Here is a 25,175-nt window from a genome sequence, read left to right as displayed (position 1 = left end):
ATGGCCGATATGGTGAATGTGAATGAGGACGACGAAGCACGCCGAAATGAAATAAGAGCTATGATTGTGGAAGAAGTAATGAAAGCAGTTGAGGCTAGTATTCCCCGACTAGCTCAAGAAGTCGAAGGACAAGTATTGGAAATAATTAACACCTCGGTAACTTCCAAGGTGGAAGAATTGAAAGAAATGATTAGTGAATTGCAAGTGAAGAAAAGCTTTCGGCGATGCACGTACAAAGAGTTCATGGTATGCAACCCCTTACCATACAAAGGGGAAGTTGATCCGATAGCTTGTCAAAGGTGGATTTCAAGTACCGAGGCAGTGTTTACACGAAGTAGATGTGAAGTGGAGGATCAAGTAATGTTTGCCACGGGCCTCCTACAACTTCGAGCAAAAGATTGGTGGGACGCATACTCGAAGGAATTGGGGGATGATAAGGTACAATCGTTAACATGGCAAGAATTCAAGGGGTCATTTCTGAAATATTATAGTCCACAATCCGCAATTGATAAGATTCAGGAAGACTTCTTACGTCTCAGACAAAAGGATGAAACGATTGACGAGATAACAAACAAGTTCCTTGAGAGGGTGAAGTTCTGTGAGGAGATAGCGGGGACTGAGAGGCAAAGGATTGTACGTTACCATGCTATGTTAAAGGCTGAATATCGGGAATTTGTAAACCCCTCCAAGTGTGCAACGTTAAATGAACTAATTGAATGGGCAAGAGACAGAGAAATTGAGATAAAAAGGCAGGTTGAACGGGGAGAGAAAAGGGTAGCGGAGAAGCCTACCAACGCAAGCCCATCGAAAAAGGCAAGATATCAAGACCAAAGCAAGAAAGGGAAAGCAAGTGGTGAAATCCCGACTTGCAAGACGTGTGGGAAGCATCATTCGGGTGAATGTTTGTCGGGAAAGAAGGGATGCTACAAATGTGGACGAGAAGGACATCCTTTTTATAGGTGCCCCGAAAACTCAAAGGCGTGTTACAATTGCAATGAAACGGGGCACATTAAAGCGGAATGTCCGAAACTCCAACAAGGGGCAAAGAGAGATGGAAAGAAGGATGAGCCCCCCAAGGCTCGCGGGAGGATGTTTCAGTTAACCTCGGATGAAGCTAAAGCTAGCCCGGACGTGGTTTCAGGTATATTCTTGGTTAATTCTATGCCTATGAATGTTTTATTTGATTCCGGGGCTAGTAGGTCGTTCATTTCTAATGAATTGTTAGCTCACCCATCGTTTAACTTGAAAAGATGTCAATACCCTTAGAGGTTGAAGTTGCTGATAGTAAAAGCTATTTGTTGCATGATATTTGCAAAAACTGTAAGATAATAATCGAAGATGAGGAATTTAGTATAGACCTTGTTCCAATGTACATGGGGGAATTTAAAGTAGTTGTAGGAATGGATTGGCTAGCCCAATTACCACGCTGAAATTCAATGTGAAAAGAAAGTCATTCATATAGTAACCTCGGGGGGGAAACGGATAAGTGTTCAAGGGGAAAGGGTCATCAAGCCGAAATTGTGCTCTATAATCAAAGCTGTCAAACATGTGAGGAACGGGGGTAGAGCTTACCTATCTTATGTGATTGACACTGGTCGAGGTGTCCCAAAGCTTGAAGATGTGAACGTGGTGAATGAATATCCGGATGTGTTTCCGGAAGACCTACCAGGGCTCCCACCTGAACGAGAAGTAGAATTCAAAATAGAACTTAACCCGGGTGCAAAACCGGTAGCTAAAGCTCCTTATCGGTTGGCCCCAACCGAAATGAAAGAATTGATGACGCAGCTTCAGGAGTTGCTCGATAAGGGTTTTATTAAACCAAGTATTTCACCATGGGGAGCACCCGTATTATTTGTGAAGAAGAAAGATGGTTCGATGCGAATGTGCATCGACTATCGAGAGTTGAACAAGTTAACGGTGAAGAATCGATATCCATTGCCCAGAATTGATGACCTATTTGACCAGCTACAAGGGGCAAGATGATTTTCAAAAATTGATTTGCAGTCGGGATATCACCAACTGCGTGTGCGAGAAGAAGATGTGCCGAAAACAGCGTTTCGAACACGGTACGGGCATTACGAGTTTTTAGTAATGTCCTTTGGGCTGACGAACGCACCAGCCACGTTTATGGATTTAATGAATCGGGTGTGCCGACATATGCTTGATAAGTATGTAATCGTTTTCATCGACGATATCCTAATATACTCCCGTAGTGAAGCAGAGCATGCTTCCCATTTACGCGATGTATTGGAGACGCTACGCAAGGAAAAGTTATATGCAAAGTTCTCAAAGTGTGCCTTTTGGCTTAGAGAGGTATAATTTTTGGGTCCTGTGATCGATGCGGATGGTGTTCATGTGGATCCGTCCAAGGTAGATGCGGTAATGAACTGGGTACCCCCAAAGAATCCAAGCGAAATAAAAAGTTTTCTAGGCTTGGCTGGGTACTACAGGAGATTTATCCAAGATTTCTCCAAGATAGCCTCTCCTATGACAAAGTTAACAAAGAAGAATGAAAAGTTTATCTGGGGTGAAGAACAAGAAAAAGCGTTTCAGAATTTAAAAGAAAAGCTCTCAAATTCTCCGGTGTTGACACTACCGGATGGAACGGATGAATTAGTAGTATATACTGACGCCTCCCGCCAAGGATTAGGTTGCGTATTAATGCAAAAGGGTAAGGTCATTGCTTATGCCTCAAGGCAACTCAAACAGCATGAAAACAATTACCCAACTCATGATCTAGAATTGGCGGCAGTCGTGTTTGCTTTGAAAATATGGAGGCACTACCTTTATGGGGTGAAATGTACTATCTTCTCGGATCATAAAAGCCTCAAATATTTTTTCGAACAGAAAGATCTCAATATGAGGCAACGAAGATGGTTGGAACTCATTAAGGATTACGATTGTGACATCCATTATCATCCCGGGAAGGCTAATGTAGTAGCGGACGCACTTAGCCGAAAGGAGTACCCACCCCCGATTCAGGTAAAATCCATGAAGATGGTAGTCACTCCTAAACTCCTTGATGAAATTCGAGAAGCTCAAACGAAATCTTTAAATGCTGTTGACCCGAAGAAAGAAAGAACGAAAGGGTTTATTCATGAATTGGAAGAGAATGCAAATGGTATGAAAACGAGGTACAATCGAATTTGGATACCTCGGTATTGTGAGGTGAAAGAATTATTGTTGAATGAGGCTCACAAGTCTCGATACTCCGTTCATCCGGGGGCTACAAAGTTGTATCGAGACTTGAGAATGAATTATTGGTGGCCGGGGATGAAGAGAGACATTGTCAAATATGTTGCGAAATGTTTGACATGCTCTCAAGTAAAGGCCGAACACCAAAAGGCGTATGGGAAATTGCAACCCTTGGAAATCCCAGTGTGGAAGTGGGAGCATGTAACGATGGATTTGGTAACTAAGCTTCCCAAGACAAAAAAAGGGCACGATGCAATATGGGTGGTCGTTGACCGACTGACCAAAAGCGCACATTTCTTACCGATTCGGGAAAAGTATAACTCAGAAAAGATGGCGGAAGTCTATATGAACGAGATTATATCCCGACATGGGGTTCCGGTGTCTATAGTATCCGATCGGGACACCCGGTTCACATCGCGCTATTGGAGGAAGTTTCATGAAGAATTGGGGACCCAATTACACATTAGCACCGCCTACCATCCACAAATCGATGGTCAGTCAGAACGAACTATTCAAACATTAGTTGATATGTTAAGGGCGTATGTTATGGATTTCGGAGGAAGCTGGGATGATCATCTACCTTTGGTAGAGTTCTCATATAATAACAGCTATCATAACAGCATAAGGATGGCCCCCTACGAAATGCTTTATGGAAGGAAATGTAGAACCCCAGTTTGTTGGGGGGAAGTGGGTCAACGAGAAATCGCGTCAAAAGAAGTAGTGGCCAAGACGAATGAAAAGATAGATATGGTTAGATCAAGAATAAAAGCAGCACAAGATAGACAAAAGTCTTATGCGGATCGACGAAGTCGGCCAATTGAATTTCAAGTGGGAGATCATGTATTACTAAAGGTCTCTCCATGGAAAGGAATAATCCGTTTCCGTAAACGCGGGAAGTTAGGTCCTCGATACATCGGGCCATTCAAAATACTCGCCCGGGTCGGGGCGGTGGCATACCAGTTAGAATTACCACCCGCGCTGGATGGGATCCATAACACCTTTCATGTGTCGCAGTTGCGAAAGTGCCTTGCGGATGAAACGGCATACGTGCCTATGGATGACATTGAAGTGGATAAGAAGTTGAATTATGTTGAAAGGCCCGTCGCAATTAAAGATTTTAAAGTGAAGCACCTCCGAAACAAATCTGTTCGACAAGTGTTGGTTCAATGGCAACACCGGAAGGGATCGGATCTCACATGGGAAGCGGAGGATGACATGCAAAAGCACTACCCGGAATTATTTGGTATGTAGTCAGGTTTCGGGGACGAAACCTTTTATAAGGGGGGTGGACTTGTAACACCCCAGTTTTCGTATGTCGTAATATAATAAACTAATAGTGATAATTTAATGACAAAGAATGGTAAATATAGATTTTTTTTTACCATTATGAAAGTCAGACTTGTAATGCCCCCAATTTTCGTACATCATAAAATATAATATGTAGTGACGTTTTATTTATTTAAAATGGGAATGTATAGAATTATGTCATATTAAAGGATTAGTAAAGGATAAATAACAAGTTAGGATATGGGTTAATAAAGTGAAAAAGATCTAAAAGGTGAGGGACTAGATGTGAATGTATGAATTAAATTAGATAAAAGAAAGGAAAAGACCAAAATTGGTCCTAGTGTGCGAACGTGAGAAGGCCAGGGGAAGGCTTTTCCTCTCAAAAACCCTAACATCTTAATTTCTATCAAATTGAAAGTGAAATCAGTGAAGAATCGAATGCATGAGCTAAGAATCCTGATTGTCTAAGTATTCTTGATCTCAAGTAAGTGAAATTCCCTGATTTGATGATGTTTGGTTATGAGGGTATAGTGTAATTCATGAATGTAATACAAAATTTGGTATGATTTATGATTGCTATGAATGTTTAAACATCAATAGATGCCATATTTCGAATATGAGCATGATTAGGGCAAAAACCCACATGCATGTTAAGTGAGGGTAGAAATTTGAAGTTCTACATGTTAATTCGATTGTTGATTTATGAAATTGTTATAAAAAAAATTGATTAAGAATTAGGTGTTCATGCTTAGGATGATGACTTTCCAAGTTAGAGATGTTTATGTCAATCTATGAGTGAACTATGGAAAATGTGTTCAAGATGCTTGTACATTGTGCTAAGTTAGTGATACGCACACAATGTGTTCGATGAAATGCCTAAGTGAGTTTAGTTATGATTTTTACATGGATACTTGTTAAATTGATGAAAGTTCTTTATGATAATGACGTATGTGATTAGTAGTCGCCATGTGTACTATAAGAATTGTGAAAGTAATGTTTGAGAAAGCTAAAGTATGAGATTATGTCATATAGGCGCGAAAAAGGAAGAAGGCGCAAGTCACTCGAAGGCACAATCATCTCAGGATCGCGGTAAGTTCATATGAACTTTATGTACCCTATTTGTAGATTTATGAATGATACCATTTAGAACTATGATTTTAGCATAATTTCCCTTTATGAATCATGATTGAATAAATGCAAAGAGTTTGTATGGAGAAATGTCCGAAAGATCAAGTTGTGGTAAAATTTAATAGATCCGTCTATTAGGTTGGAATGTTAAGTTGAATGATAGTTGGAATGTTTAGGAATTAGATTTGCCATACGGGTCAAATGGGGTAAGTATATTGAAGAATATGTTATGTGGCGATTCATCACAAATGAATTGGAAAGTGGAATGATGAATGTTTCCGAATGAAAGTAATGATGTTAGTAAGGCAATACGTTACGTTAACGGGTTGAAAAAGAATATGGAATTAAAGGATTTTAATTGTTATGTGTTACGAACTAACAAGTGTTTGTTGTTATGAATGTTAGGTAAATCTCATGCTTGATTTCGGCGCACTCGGAGCGAACACACAAGTGTCGACCTTTTACACGCTTCCGGTTCATGTTGTTGATTATGAATGGGTCAAAAACTTCGTTTTGTCATATGATGTTAATTTGTGTCTAGTATGTTAGTAAGTGGCTAGAATTTCTAAATCTTTTGGTATATTTTGTACAAAATTGTTCATGGTGAACCTTATGGTCACAATTTTGTGGTTTTGAAAAGTGTCGTAGAACATAAATATAATGATGTTGTTAAAAGCAGGGAAAAGGTTAAATTTTCGAACGGGTCATGTCAGAATTTTTTTAGAATTCGTATAAAGTTATGTTATATGTCAAAAGGGGAAAACGAGCGCCACACCGTTGCAGTATACTCAACCAAGGGTAGGTGTCCTTTCGAACTTTTACTAAGTCAAACACGCACATGCTCGCATCATGTCTTCAAGTGTCAGGATGGTTTGCTTATTCTACCCGTTCATCCTATGGTGATAAGTATTACTCATATCTAGACGTGAGCTAAAAGTATCGTGCAATGCCGGTCATCAATCAGGTATAGATCAAAATCAGAGAACATTCGCAGCTGTGTAGACTCGCCGGTTTCCTTGATTGTACGAAAAGGTGCTGGTTACGAGAGACAATCAATGACTACCCAGGTGATTTTGTTTCCATTTCAAGTTGTAAATAGACTAGTAACAGAAACCATGGCAGTCTGTTCTCATTTCCATATGGGTGCCTCTGGTTGCTGATACTTCCCCTTGATTTTCCCACAAGTCAAACATCATCCATATACATAGCTAGGTGGACCTTCACGTCTGGTCTCCAGTACAAGATTCATAAATCTTAACATCCCCCACCAAAACACAGATGACTATAATATCGATGACGGTGTGCTTTGCTCAACACCAGCTCCCTAAAGTTTCCGTATAATAAGATCCACACTCGTTCCTTGAGGTAGCGAATATCGTCCGTCCTGCTAAAGGTTGCTTCTCCATGCCCCGCAAGGGTTCAACTTGAGAATCCTCTTCCCACAGTTCCCTAGTTTGAACAGAGCGAGTCTGATCAGGCAGGTTAAAGTCGATAATGAGCTGCAAAGCTCGAGCATATTCAAGTTCTATAGTTGTAATCATCCAAAAGTTCCATCCAGTGATGCCATTAACTGATTTAGCTCTTTCATAACCAGGGTACACGGGAGGCCCTTGTGATCGGTCTAGATAGTACATTCGGTACCGTCCAAGTAATGCCTCCCACTTAAATCCAACAACCACGGTTTCCACCACAGATTGTTTGTCGTGCAGTTCCTCTTAGTAACACCATTACGTAAGTCATCACTCTCTCGTGTTACATCGGCGTGTAACTGGGACTCTAATTCGGAGCATCATGGTATACCGCTAGATCACCCATACCCTTAGGTAAGAACGACGCTCAGTGCATTGTAGATTTGGGATTTGAAAGCCGAAATGATGTTCTCCCGCCTGTCTCCCACGAGTACACAACACCCTGCTGTGCTAAAGAGGTTAAAGTTGCGAAATCCTTGAAAATCCTATGATGAATCTGCGATGGTATCCAGGCAAGATCCACGTGTATTCCCAATTTGTTGACTACATGACCAAGAATGTGTACCTCCCAAATCCTGAAGTCACGCTTAGGTAGACTTCGCGTGAAGTTGCTCCTCCCCTTGGAGCTCTAGGACAAAATACAGGTGCCGTTCATGGTGTTCCTTTCCCTAGGTAGTGTTTCAAAACGTCGTCAAATAACATGGTCGATTCACGTGATCCATAAAGCTGCTCGTGTATTGATTAACTCAACGGTCATGGTGCACAAAGTCGTATGGCCATACTGCGTTTGATATGCCGCTTTAGGAACAATCTCCCCTTGGACTTCCATCTGATAATAGTTCGTTCGTAACTCAATTCTCGAATGAAAGCTTGTCCCTCGCAACTAGTCGACAGGTTGTCACAACATGGTCGAGGCAAACAGTTTTCGACTGTCACCTTGTTAAGTTCTTGATAACCAGTACACGTACGGTAAGGCTTGTCTTCATGGGTGTAACTGAGGCTCCCCAAAGCGAAAAGCTGGGTCCGCCAAAACTCCTGGCGTGAGATCAAACTGAGTTTCTGCCTAGCAATTGTGGAAGTAATCCTGAAAGTTCTTCAAGTAGCGCATCAGAAGAAATTATAAACAACTGGTGGATCCTCGATCCTCACTTCCTTAGCCTTATCATCAGCAATCCGTTGTAAACAATGGCGAGGTAATCCCTCCGTAGACGCTTCTGGGCTTTCATTGCAGAATTGATGCTAATCTTTACACAACTCTAATATTCTGGAACAAATGAAGATTCTCCACTAGGGGGGGCACGCAAAGTTTTCTTCTCACAGGGTATATCTGCGCAATGTATAGATAACCAATCCATACCAACTACTGCATCAAACTATCAAGGGTAGTAGAAGGAAGGTCGACGTTGAACACTTGTCCCAAAAGGTTGAGTTTGCATCCCAACAATCATATGAGATTTCAGTTGACTTGCCATCAGCCGAGTCCACAACAGGTTCGGTTTCAAGAAGCATCAGGGTTAAGCAGAACAGTAACAAAGTGATTAGTTACCAAGAACGTGTAGGCCACCATGTTGTTATAATCCTGGCGTCGCCCACGCCCATCCTAAGTGCCCTTCCACGATTATCATTTCCAGTGTTGTTGCTACTGCTACTAGAACTCCCAAAACCGTCATTGTTCCCTGGGTTGTTGACGTCTTGCCTTAACATCGGCCATTCCTTGTTGAAGCCACCATCATTTCCATACCGGAAGTCGTGATTTGCGAGTACCCTGATGTCATCGTGACTGTTGCTTCTAATGCCGATGAAACGGGGTTCTGCGGCCTTTCACTGACAGGGTCCACCTTTTCACATTCCGTGCCACGTCCTAACGTGCTACTCACTGTGCTGATAGTCACACATTCCACACTATAATCTGTTGTCATCGCTTATGTCCTGATTGATTTGTAAGAGTTGACTCCCATAAGTCGCTGACTAGGGTTAAAGATTCGGTTGAAGTCAATCTGCTGGAGTTCGTTGCCGATAATCCGGGTCATTCTAATACTGAGGTTGGTGAGATACTACGCTCATCCCCCTTGTCTATCGATCCAACAAGTTGTTGGAGTAATACACGGTATATTGCAAGAATGTTGAAGAAGTGATCGCACTTCGGGGTCTAAGACGTCAGTACATTGAGTTCCAACGACAAAGAGGAGTGAGGGGGGGGGGGTATAGACTAATCATTGATGCTGCAACATCCACTCAGGGACGTTCGTGCAAGCACCTAGCATCCTACACAGTTTGCTAGGCATTCAGATGGGTGTTCAGGTAATTCTCGATAGCATCGAGATTCGAAAGGTTTTAGAGGGAAGTGAAAAGATCACATTCAAGTAGGAGACAATCACTGCTATGACTCCTATAGACTGTTGTGTTTCACATCAACCAAATAATAGAACGGAACCCCTTTTTCACTTGTTAAGCCTTACTGGGACTCACATGCACCCCACATTATTATTATGTATGCACCCACAATAATATTGCGATTTGCATACTCATCTCAATTCCTCCTAACTCATGTCAAATGGTTCCCCAAACTCGAGTGCCAAACAGAGGTTATCAAAACGATAAGATCACAGAAATCCCAAGCCTATGACATACTACCAAGGCATCATAATGTAAGAGAGCAATTCATGCAATCATACTATGGTGACAAATGTGTGTCCGTATGCTACGTCATAAACAAATGTGTACTGGCCATGTAATGTATGCAACAAGTGAGAAGGACGAACCTTGCAATCTGGAGCTGAGTGTCATGGTCATATTCACGTATTCAGAATTGTTCGGTTATAGTCTGGTTTTACAAGGACGTTTTAAAACCAAGTTCACTATAACCAGTGGCTCTGATACCAAACTGTCACACCCCCAAAATACCACCCATGGGAAACCCTACTAGACGTGTGACAACCAATAACGAGCCACTAATCATATTGAACCAATCACAAGTTGTTAAATAAAAACATCAATTGTTAATGAAAAGTGCCATCAATAAGTTTTAATGAATACCAACACGTTCAGCGGAAGCATATAAGAGACATCATAGTTTAACTGTTTCAAATCAAATGTATAAAATCAATAAGTCAACCACATGAATCCCCCTAGTCGACCCATGACCACTCCAGCTTCTCCAGACAGCAAGTTCCAAATCCAAGACATCTAAGGACCTGCGAGCATGAAACAAGTGTATCAGACAACACTGGTGAGTTCATAGTTCTACGAAAATGATGGTTACCAAGTGTTTAGTTAATCCATTGAATTTAAATCCGAAAGTAATGTTGATAATATCTCGACACTGAACAAGACGGCTCCTGATGTATGTTTTGCCCGTTCCCCAGTGCTCCTATCAAAACACTGGGCATGACTGGGTCAGTAGTTCACAACCGTCCTCCCCGGTACGGTGTGAGTGTGCCAAACCTAAGTTGCGCTACTAACTAATACCCCGTTACCTCCCTGGTAACAAAAGATGGGACTTAAGAGTGATAGGGTGAGAATATTATCCAACATCCCAGTTTTACCCAAAAGGCTTATCCCTCCCCGGGATACTCCCACTGACTGTCCCAACCACCGGGACACATGCTCAAGAAATGAAATCACCTTTGGTTTGCTCGGTAAGATTAACTACCCGTTTATCAGTTGGTCAAACACGTCCTAGCATGAGTACCAATGACAATCAGCTTTATGTTACTTACACTTTGTTCACAATTACACACATAATATACATTTATCCACAGACATGCTATAACACTTAGTCACGCACGAATTCCATCATGTAAAGTATGTTCACATATTAGGTGCTACATGTATAGGGTCATACTTCTCCTTTCACGTTTCAAATATTCAATAACACCATGTTTCAAACAGACCAAAAATGTGCAGTTCATATATCACTCGTGGCCCGTAGACCCATTGTGCGAGACCCAGGCCCAACCCGAACCGGCCCACTTGTTTAATTCGTTTCTTGAGTGAAACAGCCTAACATATTTATGCCTGATTTGTTATGCTATGGTGGCCCAAACACATACCAAGCCCAGGTTATTGATTCTCATTGTTTATGGGTTATTAACTATAGTCATTACCAACATCAGTAACCTCCCCCTCCCCAACTACATGCAACTATAATTGTTAAATCATGTCAACACTTACAATCAACAACAATCATAACAAACATTCAAACGAAACCCCATTATGCAATTAGAATCCACCAATTATAAATCTCCTAGATTGTGAAACCTCACTCTAACACCAAACATCATCAACAATCAGGGACACTATCATCGACTGTTATCAATATCAAGTGCATAACACACACATTCAAACATATCGGTTTAGTGTTAAAGTTCACAGAATTGTTCGTGACTAACATCATGCGACCCAAGTCTCCCAGATAACATCTAACCATAACATATAAGCAACCAGCTCACTCAGTGATTATTATGACAAGTTCTTCGCGATAACCTTTACAACCGACACGTAATTGCATATTATTTAGTCACAGCCAAACCCTAGTGTACATGTAACCTTAGACTATAAATTCTATCACCATGATCCCTTTGAGATCATGATAACAGTTCGTCCCCAGTTATGTATGTATATCAAGCCCATGCATTACCTAATGTATTTAACTTCAATTTACGCATAATCTAACAAACAGGTTTTCAATACTCATCAACATATACATGAACCTTGACCCACCTTATAATTATCATCACCCTTAAAAGAATTAATTTACATGCTTTTATTCAAATCAGGTTAAAAATAAATTTTGTTTCGATGCATAATCACTATCCATGACCATGCAATACATTCGTGAGCAGCATACCTACCAAATGATCGAACCCTCATAAATTTAGTTCAATCAGATTTCGATTCAGTTCACAAATCAAAACCCTAAGTCGTTCTATCATGCGATCCATACCCACACTAATAAACAAGTTTTATTCCTAGTCAAGAATCAACAAAGTATTCAAATACAAGAAGTGACCAATATGCTAACCTGAGTTTGTAGAGTCACGAGTATGAAAGAACAAGAGAAGTGTAGCTTCGCGGGAAGGAGGAGGGGCTGCCTAGGTGATGGAACGATGGGAGGAGGAAGAGGGTTGCCACTGATTTGCATGAGTGCTAGGGTTTGCTATCAAACTAATGTTACGTGCACAATATGAGGCACACCCAATTTATGTGGGTGTTCGAAGAGAGTGGGCCAGATTTCGTTTGGGTTTGGTCCAATAACAGTCAACACATGTGCGGCCCACTTGGGTTATGATGGTTGTTATCGGCTCACTTGCATGCATGTGTCTATTCTTTGTGCCCTCCAATATCATCTACCAATTCACGTGATGATGCCTCCAAATTACAAATCATGGAAATAATATTAGTGATAATCAAAATAACATTCACCCCCAAGGTTACATGTATTGGCTGCCTTCCCAAGATGTGATGATGGGATGATGATGTGATGCGTGATGATGGGATGATGATGTGATGCTGCCACTTCTGCCGTCGCATGTGATGTTGTCAATTCTTTACCCGTGGTAGGCTACGTTACAAACATTCTGATCATTCTCCATTTGCTACACAAACAATTTACCAAAACAAGATTGTAAACAAGTAATGTGTCGGGAAAAGACCTGCGAAAACTCGAGTTGTCACAATATAGAAAGAAATAGAGAGAATAAGTGTAAGAATATTAATACCCTTAAATTATTATATCCTTTAACTCATTAACTACATCTTCACATTTATAATATCATTTTTAAAGGATATGAGAGTTTGAAAAAAAAAAAAACCAAAGAATCTTTAAAGCAAATAATAAATGAAAAATGGAATAGTTAAATCAATTTAAAGACATTATACTACATATAGAAAATATGCTAGGGAATAGTGTCAGACAGCTGTCTGTCACTTTTCATTGGTCTAACTAAATTATAATTTTATCTTGTATAAATTATAGTTTTGTCATTAGTTTTGTTTTTTCTTCTCCCAGTCAAATTACAATTTTGGACTCAGTTCAAATTTATAGTTGCCTGGCAGTCTGACACTTCCACATTGGTCCACCCAAATTTTGTTTTTGCCATGTGTAAATTTACAGTTGTGCCATTAGTTTTGTTTTTTCCCCTCCCATCCAAATTACGATTTTGCCCTGAGTTTAAATTTACAGTTTTGCCATCGTTTTTTTGTTTTTTTTTCTTGCCAAATTACGATTTTGCCCCATTGTAAGCTTATAGTCATGCCATCGTTTTAATTTTTTTTTGACAAAACTATAGTAGTGTTTTATTTTAATTGGTTGACTCGGATGTCAAAAAAATACATTTTTGCTCACAGTTAAAGTTTATAGTCTTTCCATTGTTTTAGTTTCTTTTTTTAGCAAAAGTATGGTAGTGTTTTGTTTTAATTGGTTGACTCGATGTAGTTTTTTAGATTGTGTTATTAGTAGTATGTACAAGTAACCGAAATGCGTATGTACATGTTATGAGAAAGAAATATCCAGCTTAGTGTCCCACAATGAAGTCGGGGCAAAAACTAATTTAATTTAAATGGTGAAACGTTTTTTATGTTTAATCTGTGTGTTGGAATGAGATCTAGGATGTGGTATGTAAAACGTTAATGCAAATAGAGAATAACTAGCAAAATCACCCCGCGCTACGCAGCGAAAATTCGGTCGCTATTGATTTGTTTCGTGACAGACTCAATACGATACCCACACTTGTTATAGCAACTTGAAGAGAACATAAAAAAGAAGGCGTGCCATGACTAAAACAATATTTACACAAAAAACACATTACATCTAGTAAGGTTTAATCCATGCTACACCACAAGAAGAATGTATGTGAAAATCATATTTTTTTTAAATAAACTTGGTTATAAAAAACGAGTCAGGATTTAGAGAAAACGATGGAAAGTGTGAGAACGGAGAGAACACTTATGGATCGTCAAATCAAAACAATCTATGGACTAGATGACGCGGTGGCGTTTTCGTAAATAACATCACTTTTACTATGTGGGACGTGCTTCATTAAGGGTAAAATGGTCTTTTACTGCTCAAATTTAAAACGCCAACAAATGATAACACGCCATTCAAAAAAATAAAAGCAAAACGCCCCAAATTAGTGATAAAACGCGTTGGATATTACAGGAAGAGGAAACAACACAATAACTGAATTTCAGTTATTAACATTTATTAGAAGAAATTCCCTCCTAAATTACGCGCCAAAAACATCATTATATAAATGACGTAAAACATCGCTTCCATAATCACTTCAATATATCATTTCTGCAAAAACATCTTTAACCAAAAACGCCAATTTAACCAAAACGCCAAAAATGACAACAATCGTTTGGTGGAGATACACTCTGGCAATCAGGCGATTCGTGGTATTCAAAGGTTCAAAACGCCAAAACAAATTTAAGAAGAAGAGGCTGATGACAGTGAAGATTCGGATGAGAAATTAGATCATTTTTAATTTTTTTTCTTTTTCATTCTATATTGTTTTGTTATCAAATTATCTATTGTTTTGTTATCTAATTCTCTACATATAAAATACATTATTATATAAAAAGCCAAAAACTACAAATACCAAGACGCTAGTGGTATGAAAACTGTGAGAACGAGTGCTGGCAAAGCACCTTGTCAATGTATTAAACGCCAAAAAATTTGACTAAACGCCATAAAACATTTGGTCTTATTGTAATCTTATGAAAATATTAATGATTCGTAGTGAATTATTATACAACGCCACAAAACGCCAAAAAAATTGACCAGAAAACGCTATAACACCAAAAAATTATCTATGTGACACAAAAACAATTAATTCAACGCCAAAAAGTTTAATGAATACAATTAACGCTAAAAATAATCTTAGACGCCAGAAAATGTTATAGCGTGTTGGGAAAATAAAAGAAGATTGAAAAGACAAAAAAAAACCCCTCACACCTTGATCATATCTCGCGCCACGTGTTGGGCCAGGATGCGTTCTCACCGTTCTCACACTTTTGAGCGTTTTCTCATGATCCCGTACCTATAAAAAACAAACTTGGAAGAAGAGAAACACCGCATGAAAAATATATGTTAAAATGCTATAATTTTTTTTAAATAGATTTGGTTATAAAAAACAAACTTTGAAGAAGAGAAAACCACATAACGGTAAGAAAAAAAAAGGAATAGATAACAAAGAGGAGATAAAAACCAAAAAAGAACCAAAAAAAATAACACAATATACTCTATTTGTTTACCGCGTAGCAGGACCCAAAAAATGAAAAAAAAAAAATTAAGGAATAGATAACAAACATGAGATAAAGACCAAAAAGAACTACTCAAGAAATATACGTATTAATGCATATGCTGTGATGGAGGTTGTGAAACCCGAGTGTTAACGTGCTTATCTTGTGTGATTTATTGTCGTTTAAGTGATTATGTGCATGGAATATGTTCACTACGTGTGTTTTTGTTTTTATAGGAAAACGCGTAATACGGCGCAGATTAGAGAGTTTAATGATAAAACGGAACAAGCACGGACGATTAGAAAAGAGATATCATGTCAAACGAAACTTGTTTCGGGTCGAAGATGTATTTTGAATGTGCAAGAAACGCAAAACATCGAAGTCTAGGGACCTGGGATACATTATTTGAAAGTTGAAATATAAGTCAAATATGGAGCATAACGTAGCCTACGTATTGGATAATGTGGTTTCAACAGTAATCTTGGAGCGTAGCTACGGCTACACATGCGTAGCTTACGGATCATGAAGGAAAGAAAGAAACATAATGTATGTTTCGTAACCTACGGACTCAAGGCGTAGCCTACGGTTAGAATATACACCCGCATACAATTGTTTTTGGAGGGGGGCGACGCACGTGAAGAAGAGACATCATATATACACACGTGACAAAGGGTCAAGGAAATAAATGACATCATCATCAATTTAAAAGATGGACTTTGGGGAGCTGGCATATTAGACATGAAGACATCACCACATTGACTTTTGCGGCAACATCACATCAGAACAACATAAAATCATCACATCATATATCATTCATGTGAATATGGGACTGTTGGATTTTGATTGGGCCGCCAACATGAAGAGGTAACAAGGCACACATGGGCCGACATCATCATGATCGATCCATCATATCATCAGTCATCATCACGTAGACTAAAGTTCTTTTCGGTTTTGACATCTTGAAATTATCAACAATAAGTTGGACTTGGGGATGCACAAGACAAAAGCCAAACTCACGTGAAGAATTTATTGGGCCGGTTTTTTTAGAGGATCCCATCACACAAGTCAACAGCATTATCATCAATTTTGGCGGTGGACTCTTGGACGATTGTTATTGGGCCGAACTCTAAGACCTTGGCAGCCATATTTGGATTATTGAGAGGGTCCACGGAGAGGGGAGTAGTAAAAAAATAACATAATCATCATCTTGTTCGAGGGCAGAGGGCTTCGACAGCCGCCACAGGCGACCTTGGGGCACAAAGATCCGTCAACCAACATGAGCGGCTAGTTTTTTTATGGTTTTCTCTGGATGGAGGGTTTTTGTAAGTTAATGAATATTATGTGTTTGATACAATCGTTTTAACCTGGTGATCTGAGCATTCGATGCTTTTCACTATGGGTTTGATTTATTGATTGTAAACAGTTATGTTTATTTAAACCTTAATTTCTAAGCATTCAGTTCCCGAGAGTTCTAGTAATTGGGATATATTTGACATGGGGTTAGGGTTTGTAAATTGTAATTGACAATCATTCGATAACCTCCCGTTATGTATTGACCGGAGTACTTAGTCGTTGGTTATCACAATTAGTTAATCAAAATAACACTTATGTCTATGTAGGTGTCGCGATTAAACACATAGTTGAAGTTAACTGCAAAACCTGAAATATGGAGGAACCATCTTTTTTCCTATTGATTTACATCACACTTTTTACTCGTTAATTTAGTTATTTCTCACAATCAAACAAACTGAGTTTTATTATTTCTATAGTAGTTAATTAATACTTTGCATTACAACACTTTCCACAATCCTCCTCTGGTTCGATATCCGACTTACTCTAGCTACTAGTTTATTTCGGTTTTTGCATGTCACTAACGACAGACATCAAAATGGCGCCGTTGCCGGGGAGGCGTGCGCAAAGTGTTTAGTGTTAAGTTTTAGTAAAAAAAAATAAAAAAAAATAAAAAAATAAAAAAAATTAAATTTAAAAATCCCAAAAAGATTTTTCTTTGATGTTCGTGATTTACACTTGGTAGTTGAGTTGTGTTGTGCAGGATGACAGAGCATTACACAGATTTCAGCTTTTCTACGTGTATACTGTGCGGGGGTCCATGTCATCCGTGTATCGGTTGCCACGAGGCCCACTACAGGAGGGCACATGAAAAACCGGTGTCTTATGTTTCACACCTTCCACCTCCATCATACGCTGATGATTTTGACCTAACGATGGAGGATGATTATTACTCGGATGGATATGATCGGGACGAGGATGCTTATTATGAGCCAAGGACGGATGGGCGATGTTTCTGTTGCGGTCGTTATCATACTTCTTATGATGAGGATGTGTGCGCGGTGTATTTGGAAAATCCAGAGTATTGGAATAAAAAAATGATGGATGCATACATCTCAACACCGTATCAGGGGTACCGACAGTATCATCCCGAGGAATATCCTGAGCCCGAGGGTGTGTATGCTTATCAGACCGAGGAGGAGAAAAAGCTTGCTATGTTGGAAGCGAGTTTGTCCAAACTCGAGCAGTATTTATTAGCACCCAACCTTTCCGATGAAGATCGAATCAGCTGCCTAATTTCCAAGTGTCAGAAATTAAAAATGAAGATAGAAATAGAAGAGCGTCTCTCACCATTACCTGTTGATATTAGAGATTATTCTCACATGGAGGAGGAGGTTGTGGAGGATAATACCACACCAAAGAATCCTTTATCTGATGAAGAGTCACTGGTGGATCAGATGGTGTGTGAGGATGAGGAAGCAGAGCAGTATGATGAGATGAATGTGTGTACCGAACCTCTCCCCATATCAATCATTCAAATTAATAAGTGTGGGGAAGAGGGTTCGAGGAAGAAGATGAGAAGGGTGAAACAACAAGACATCAATGTATATCTCGTGAAGTGGATCAGCGAAACCCGCATATGCTTTCTAAACATGCCAATTATACTGACGAGCTTATGGAGATGGCATGTAAATTTCCGGGCATTCGTTGGAAATGTTTTGGGTAAGTGTGCACTGAGACCACCATAGCGCATATCAGGTACGGTCTGGCTGAAGACCTTTAAACTTAGCGCTCTCGGGAGGCAGCCCGAGGATGTAGAGTATTGTATTTTGTTTTGGTTTCGTTTTGGTGTGTTTGTCTTTTGACAGGTTTCTACGTTCTATCTTCACGGATGCAATGAATCAAGTGTGGGGATGTTTGGCAATATCCCCGATGAGATCTCAAAGAATCTATGAGGGGCGTATGTTCCGGTTAGATCGCAGCAGCTACACCACTACAAACACTCACTTGTTTTCTGATCAGGTGCATGTGTTTATCTATCCTGTGTTTTATTTGTTTTTGTGTACTTGGTGGTGTGAAATTTTTGTGTTGGGAATGAGTTTTGTGTTGAGTCGTCTAGGTATTAGCTGTTCATGGTTTGCGGATGGTATCTCTCGAGTTTAGATTATAAATTGCACCATACATTGGGGACAATGTATCCCAAGTGTGGGGATGCGGTAACTCGAGAAAAGGGTTGGTATAATTGTTGATCTTAAATGCTTGAATTGATTGAAATTGGAAAAAATTGAAAAATTTTGAATTTTTTTTGTCTCGAGTATGCTTGAACTACATGAAAACCAACATTTTCAATCGCTAGAGGGTTTCTTGCTGATATTAAACTAACTTAGATCCCTAGTCATGGTTGTCCCTTTAAGTTTCATGAGAGTATTTCTGACAACTTTTAGAGAATAGTGAAAAGAGATGCCTAACTAGGGGTAACATGCTTTAGGAATTACACATGCTACGTGCCGACAACCCACTTTCCTTTTATTCGGTGAGATATTTGAGCCTACTAGTTGATATTTGAATTACAATAAATGTTCATTTGCTGAGAGTAGGCCATATGTTGCTTTGTGTTAGAACTTGTGTAGTTTGATACGTGCCGAGACTGTGGTTTAGCGTATACACATAGATGATAAAGGCATTAGGATCCCTTCCATTGTATTATTTGTTGATTGTTGATTCCATCCACCTTAGTTAACCATGTTGAGCCTTATACCTTTCGTTTGTTACACCTTGTTTGACCCGTTTGATTACCAACCATGAATGACAACTGTGTTAGTATGTTATTAAAAAAAAGAAAAAAAAATATTAAAAAAAGGAAAAAAAAGAAGGAAAAAAAAAGAAAAAGAAAATAAAAATTATTGTTATGTTCGTGTTGAATAAATAGGTCGAAAATAACCCATGTGTTAGTAATTATTGTGAATAAGCTGTCATGGTTTGGTATGTTCGTTTGTGTTCGCCATATAAACAGAAAAATCCAAAAATATTTCCCTACCTTTACCTTTAACCCGAAACCCAAAAGTCCTTTTGATATGTGTTACGTTACTTGATACAGTGGAGGTATGATTGCTATTCAAGCTTATGATTTCAAGGTAGCATATTTGGTTTTGAGTGAATTATATACTAGCACATTACACGCTAGTCTTGATAAAACATAGAGGAGTGATCATTGTGAGGGGCGTGTGGCATGTGTGTAGTAATATAAGCATGTTGTTTTTAGTTAAGCAAGTCTTAAGTTGTTTTAAATGCATATCATTTATCTGTCAGATTGTCAATCTCGATTGTGTCAGTCTATGGGACGGGTATGACTTGGGACCTTAAATTGTTAATTCGGTAAGGGACTTAATGGTGATTTGTTAATAAGGTAAGTAATGTTTGTAATGGTTGCTTGAGGACAATCAATGTTAAGTGTGGGGATGTGATGGAGGTTGTGAAACCCGAGTGTTAACGTGCTTATCTTGTGTGATTTATTGTCGTTTAAGTGATTATATGCATGGAATATGTTCACTACGTGTGTTTTTGTTTTTACAGGAAAACGCGTAATACGGCGCAGATTAGAGAGTTTAATGATAAAACGGAACAAGCACGGACGATTAGAAAAGAGATATCATGTCAAACGAAACTTGTTTCGGGTCGAAGATGTATTTTGAATGTGCAAGAAACGCAAAACATCGAAGTCTAGGGACCTGGGATACATTATTTGAAAGTTGAAATATAAGTCAAAGCCTACGTATTGGATAATGTGGTTTCAACAGTAATCTTGGAGCGTAGCTACGGCTACACATGCGTAGCTTACGGATCATGAAGGAAAGAAAGAAACATAATGTATGTTTCGTAACCTACGGACTCAAGGCGTAGCCTACGGTTAGAATATACACCCGCATACAATTGTTTTTGGAGGGGGGCGACGCACGTGAAGAAGAGACATCATATATACACACGTGACAAAGGGTCAAGGAAATAAATGACATCATCATCAATTTAAAAGATGGACTTTGGGGAGCTGGCATATTAGACATGAAGACATCACCACATTGACTTTTGCGGCAACATCACATCAGAACAACATAAAATCATCACATCATATATCATTCATGTGAATATGGGACTGTTGGATTTTGATTGGGCCGCCAACATGAAGAGGTAACAAGGCACACATGGGCCGACATCATCATGATCGATCCATCATATCATCAGTCATCATCACGTAGACTAAAGTTCTTTTCGGTTTTGACATCTTGAAATTATCAACAATAAGTTGGACTTGGGGATGCACAAGACAAAAGCCAAACTCACGTGAAGAATTTATTGGGCCGGTTTTTTTAGGGGATCCTATCACACAAGTCAACAGCATTATCATCAATTTTGGCGGTGGACTCTTGGACGATTGTTATTGGGCCGAACTCTAAGACCTTGGCAGCCATATTTGGATTATTGAGAGGGTCCACGGAGAGGGGAGTAGTAAAAAAATAACATAATCATCATCTTGTTCGAGGGCAGAGGGCTTCGACAGCCGCCACAGGCGACCTTGGGGCACAAAGATCCGTCAACCAACATGAGCGGCTAGTTTTTTTATGGTTTTCTCTGGATGGAGGGTTTTTGTAAGTTAATGAATATTATGTGTTTGATACAATCGTTTTAACCTGGTGATCTGAGCATTCGATGCTTTTCACTATGGGTTTGATTTATTGATTGTAAACAGTTATGTTTATTTAAACCTTAATTTCTAAGCATTCAGTTCCCGAGAGTTCTAGTAATTGGGATATATTTGACATGGGGTTAGGGTTTGTAAATTGTAATTGATAATCATTCGATAACCTCCCGTTATGTATTGACCGGAGTACTTAGTCGTTGGTTATCACAATTAGTTAATCAAAATAACACTTATGTCTATGTAGGTGTCGCGATTAAACACATAGTTGAAGTTAACTGCAAAACCTGAAATATGGAGGAACCATCTTTTTTCCTATTGATTTACATCACACTTTTTACTCGTTAATTTAGTTATTTCTCACAATCAAACAAACTGAGTTTTATTATTTCTATAGTAGTTAATTAATACTTTGCATTACAACACTTTCCACAATCCTCCTCTGGTTCGATATCCGACTTACTCTAGCTACTAGTTTATTTCGGTTTTTGCATGTCACTAACGACAGACATCATGCTGTTGGATATTAATTTATTGAAATTAATAATATTAAACTCTTTGTATGATAAAATTTTTTAGTAGAGTTTGATTGATGATATTTGATTAGTTTTTATTAGATTGTTAAGTCTCTAATTAATTGAGACTCTTAATTCTTTCTCAAGTCTTGTATAATTAACAGTTATTTGTTACTAGAAGAAATATACATGAAGAATACTTGAAAAAAAAGGGTAAATTACACTTTTCGTCCTTTATGTTTATATCGGATTGCAGTGGATACCCTTTAACTTCAATAATTACAGTCACAGTCCTTTATTTGTAAAACTCATTACACTATACGTCGTTTAGCACTAACTAGGCTAAAATTTTCAGTTAAACATGGCATGTGCCTTGCACATGAGGGTATTTATGTCTTTTTACCCCAATCTATTTAAATTACAAAAAAAAAACATTAATGTATATCTCCAGCCCTTTAATTATTTGAGACCCGTTTATTTGTTAGCATCTTCAATCTTTAATGTATATCTCCAGAACTAGATTGTAAATCACATCAAACTTGCCCACAATCAAAATTTAAATTACATTAAATACTCAATATTAAAGAGACTAAAAAAAGAAAATTCAGAGAATCAAAATAGCAGAATCGGTGAATTCAGAGAATTTAATTCCACAATTACGAAAATTGTAATTACATTTAATTACAATTTCATAACAACAGAGGCACCATCTAATTAAAAAACAACGAACCGTAGATCAAGATCAAAACTGAAAAACAACAATCCGATCGAACGAACAGCTAAAGAAGCACAGATCTATAAATCCCAGAAGTTGATTGGACAACAAACCTTTCGCACTCGCTTTCCTTCTCGGAATCTTCAATGTTTGTCAATCGAACACCGCCGATTCATGGAGGAAACTGTTGTTTATTGGTCCTAGGTTTTTGATAATTTTGTGTTTTGGGTTTTTGATAAGTTTTGTGTTTTTAGATTCTGGGAATCTGGAAGGGGGTGTTCAGGTTGGAGGTTGGGGAGATTAGGAGGGAGGTGGAAAGAGGGTGGACCAAAAGAAGTGGGGTTGTAGGTGGTGGTGGGTGGGTGTCGAAGGATGGGGTGGTGGTGGTGGTTGGCGCTTCAGCTGTGGCTCCACCACCAAGGGTGGTGGACTGTTTTCTAGAGAGAGAGAAACATGGGAGAGGAGATAAAGAAAGGGGATAAGATTTGGTTCTGTGGATGTGAATGATTGGTAAAATAATATGTATTTTAAATATAATAGGTAAAATCACTAACCTACCCCCATGTGCAAGGCCGGCTCAACCTTCTTAGAGGCCTAAAGCGAAACGAAAATTTGGGGCCTTTCTAGTTTTCATTATTAAAAACGATATCTTTTATCTAGGCTTTAAAACGACTATTGAAGCACCAGGATATCTTTTATCTAGGCTTTAAAATGACTACTGAAACACCATTTGACATTTAAAAATAAGATCAAATGTAAACTCATATGTGAGACGGTGGGATTAACATACTAAATATAAACAACGCCTATAGTAAAAGGGTAAAACGATAAATGTACCAATAAAAAAGGTTCATGTTATAGTTGGGTTGTTTCTTTGCGCATTCACGTCCCTAGTAGCTCTTGTAGTCTCATCTGACTTATTTTGCATTATAACAAACAATATAAATAAGCATAAACAATATAAACTGTCTAAACTAAACCTCATAAAATCATTTATTTGATGGTATAATCAGTTGGAACTCAACACCCTTCAATCCATATTTAAAAAACAGTTTGTTTCACATGAATAGATAAAGGGATTGGACCTCAGGTACCATGTAGCAAATCATTTACAGACTAAATCTTTTTAAAATGGTTTCATGAAAAAGTAAATAAACAAATATAAAAATTGGAAATTTTTTGGGTAGCAAGAAAGATTCACACAAATCACAGACTAAATACACTAAAAGTAAATATATTAAGGCCTAAACAATAGTGCATAAACAGATTACTAATTAGATTAGGAGCATTGCGAATGAACATAATAAAAAAGATAGTTAAAAGATTAGTAATTGTACCTCAAAGTTCCATATTAAACTAAGTGCTTCCTTTCTTTAAACATAAAAACTGAATGAACAGATTGCACCCTTTTTCCAAGCAATCAAGTTACCAGAACCTTCACACAATCGCAGAGGAACATAAGGTTTAGATTTAGAATAGAAAGAGAGACGTTATACTTGGAATCTCTGATTCCGCCATCGAACTATGAGAGTAGCAGAAGGCAAAACTCCAGGAGAACGATTCACTTCCCAAGTTCCAACCTAATTTGTCTTCGCCAAATCTGATTTCTTGCGCCTATACTAAAGGCCGCTAATTTCATATTTTTACATGGGCCCAATTTCCATACTTTCTTTCCTCAAGCCCAGTTTACTAATGTAAATTTTTTATCAAACTGGAGGCCCTAATCAAGTGGAGGCCTAAAGCCCTAGCTTCACTATAATGGCCCATGGGCCGGCCCTGCTCATATGCAATACACATGCCATACTTAACTGAAAATCTTAACGGGTTCGTGCTAAAGAACGTAAAGTGTAATGAGTTTTACAAATAAAGGACTGTAGCTGTAATTATTGAAGTTAGAGGGCATCCATTGCAATACGATACAAACATAAAGGACGAAAAATGTAATTTACCCAAAAAAATAATACTTGAAAAAGAGGGATACTTAAAGACTAACCATAGAGAGGAGTACTCTTTACTCGTTTCCACCACCATCGCCTGCTTATCCGTTCCACAAGTTTAAATATTACAATTTTACTCAGTGTAACCTCGGGCGCGTGAATCATCTCCGGCAGTAGACTGCTTCGGTTGTTGTACCCTGGGAGACAGACGCGTCATCTTTAGTAGAGGTGTGAAATCTGTTTTTAGGGAAGCGTGTTGAACACGTGCCTCAGCCACAACCGTAAATATCAGTTTGTTCATTTTTGCAGCCAAGAAGGATCGCATAAGGTGTTAGGAAACTTTATTTGTAAGTATTGAAGAAAATCTCAATCAACTGGATCTCTGAAAGAGATAACAGTCCTGAAGATCACAGCAAGAAGAAGAAGATCAGATAGGACAACTGAAATGCAAAGTATCTACTTCAAAGAATCACAAGTTGATCAAGAGTTGATTTGGATTATCAGAGAAGGTCGTTTCTGATGGATCTGATGATATTTCTGATGAAATATCATCAGTTTCTGACGATTCTGATCATCAGACTTTCTGATGATTTGTTCACCAGAATTTCTGATGAAGTGGTTTATCAGAAATTCTGATGAAAGCCTCACTTGTCTAAAAATCACAACTCTATCCTGCCACCAATGACCGAAGCATGACATTAT

At 38.7% G+C, this 25,175-nt stretch overlaps 1 protein-coding gene across 1 annotated transcript; it reads left to right on the top strand.

Annotated features, from left to right (window-relative positions):
- Nucleotides 1-1,266, top strand: LOC110897987. The gene has a single exon (XM_022144726.1). It carries the CDS (start codon nucleotides 1-3, stop codon nucleotides 1,264-1,266), a length of 1,266 nt encoding a protein of 421 aa, XP_022000418.1.
- The last annotated feature ends 23,909 nt before the right edge of the window (nucleotides 1,267-25,175 follow it).

This window comes from Helianthus annuus, chromosome 16, assembly GCF_002127325.2.
Source record: "Helianthus annuus cultivar XRQ/B chromosome 16, HanXRQr2.0-SUNRISE, whole genome shotgun sequence".
NCBI lineage: Eukaryota > Viridiplantae > Streptophyta > Magnoliopsida > Asterales > Asteraceae > Helianthus > Helianthus annuus.
Note: the sequence above shows the minus strand (reverse complement) of the source record. Positions and strands in the feature narration are given on the sequence as shown.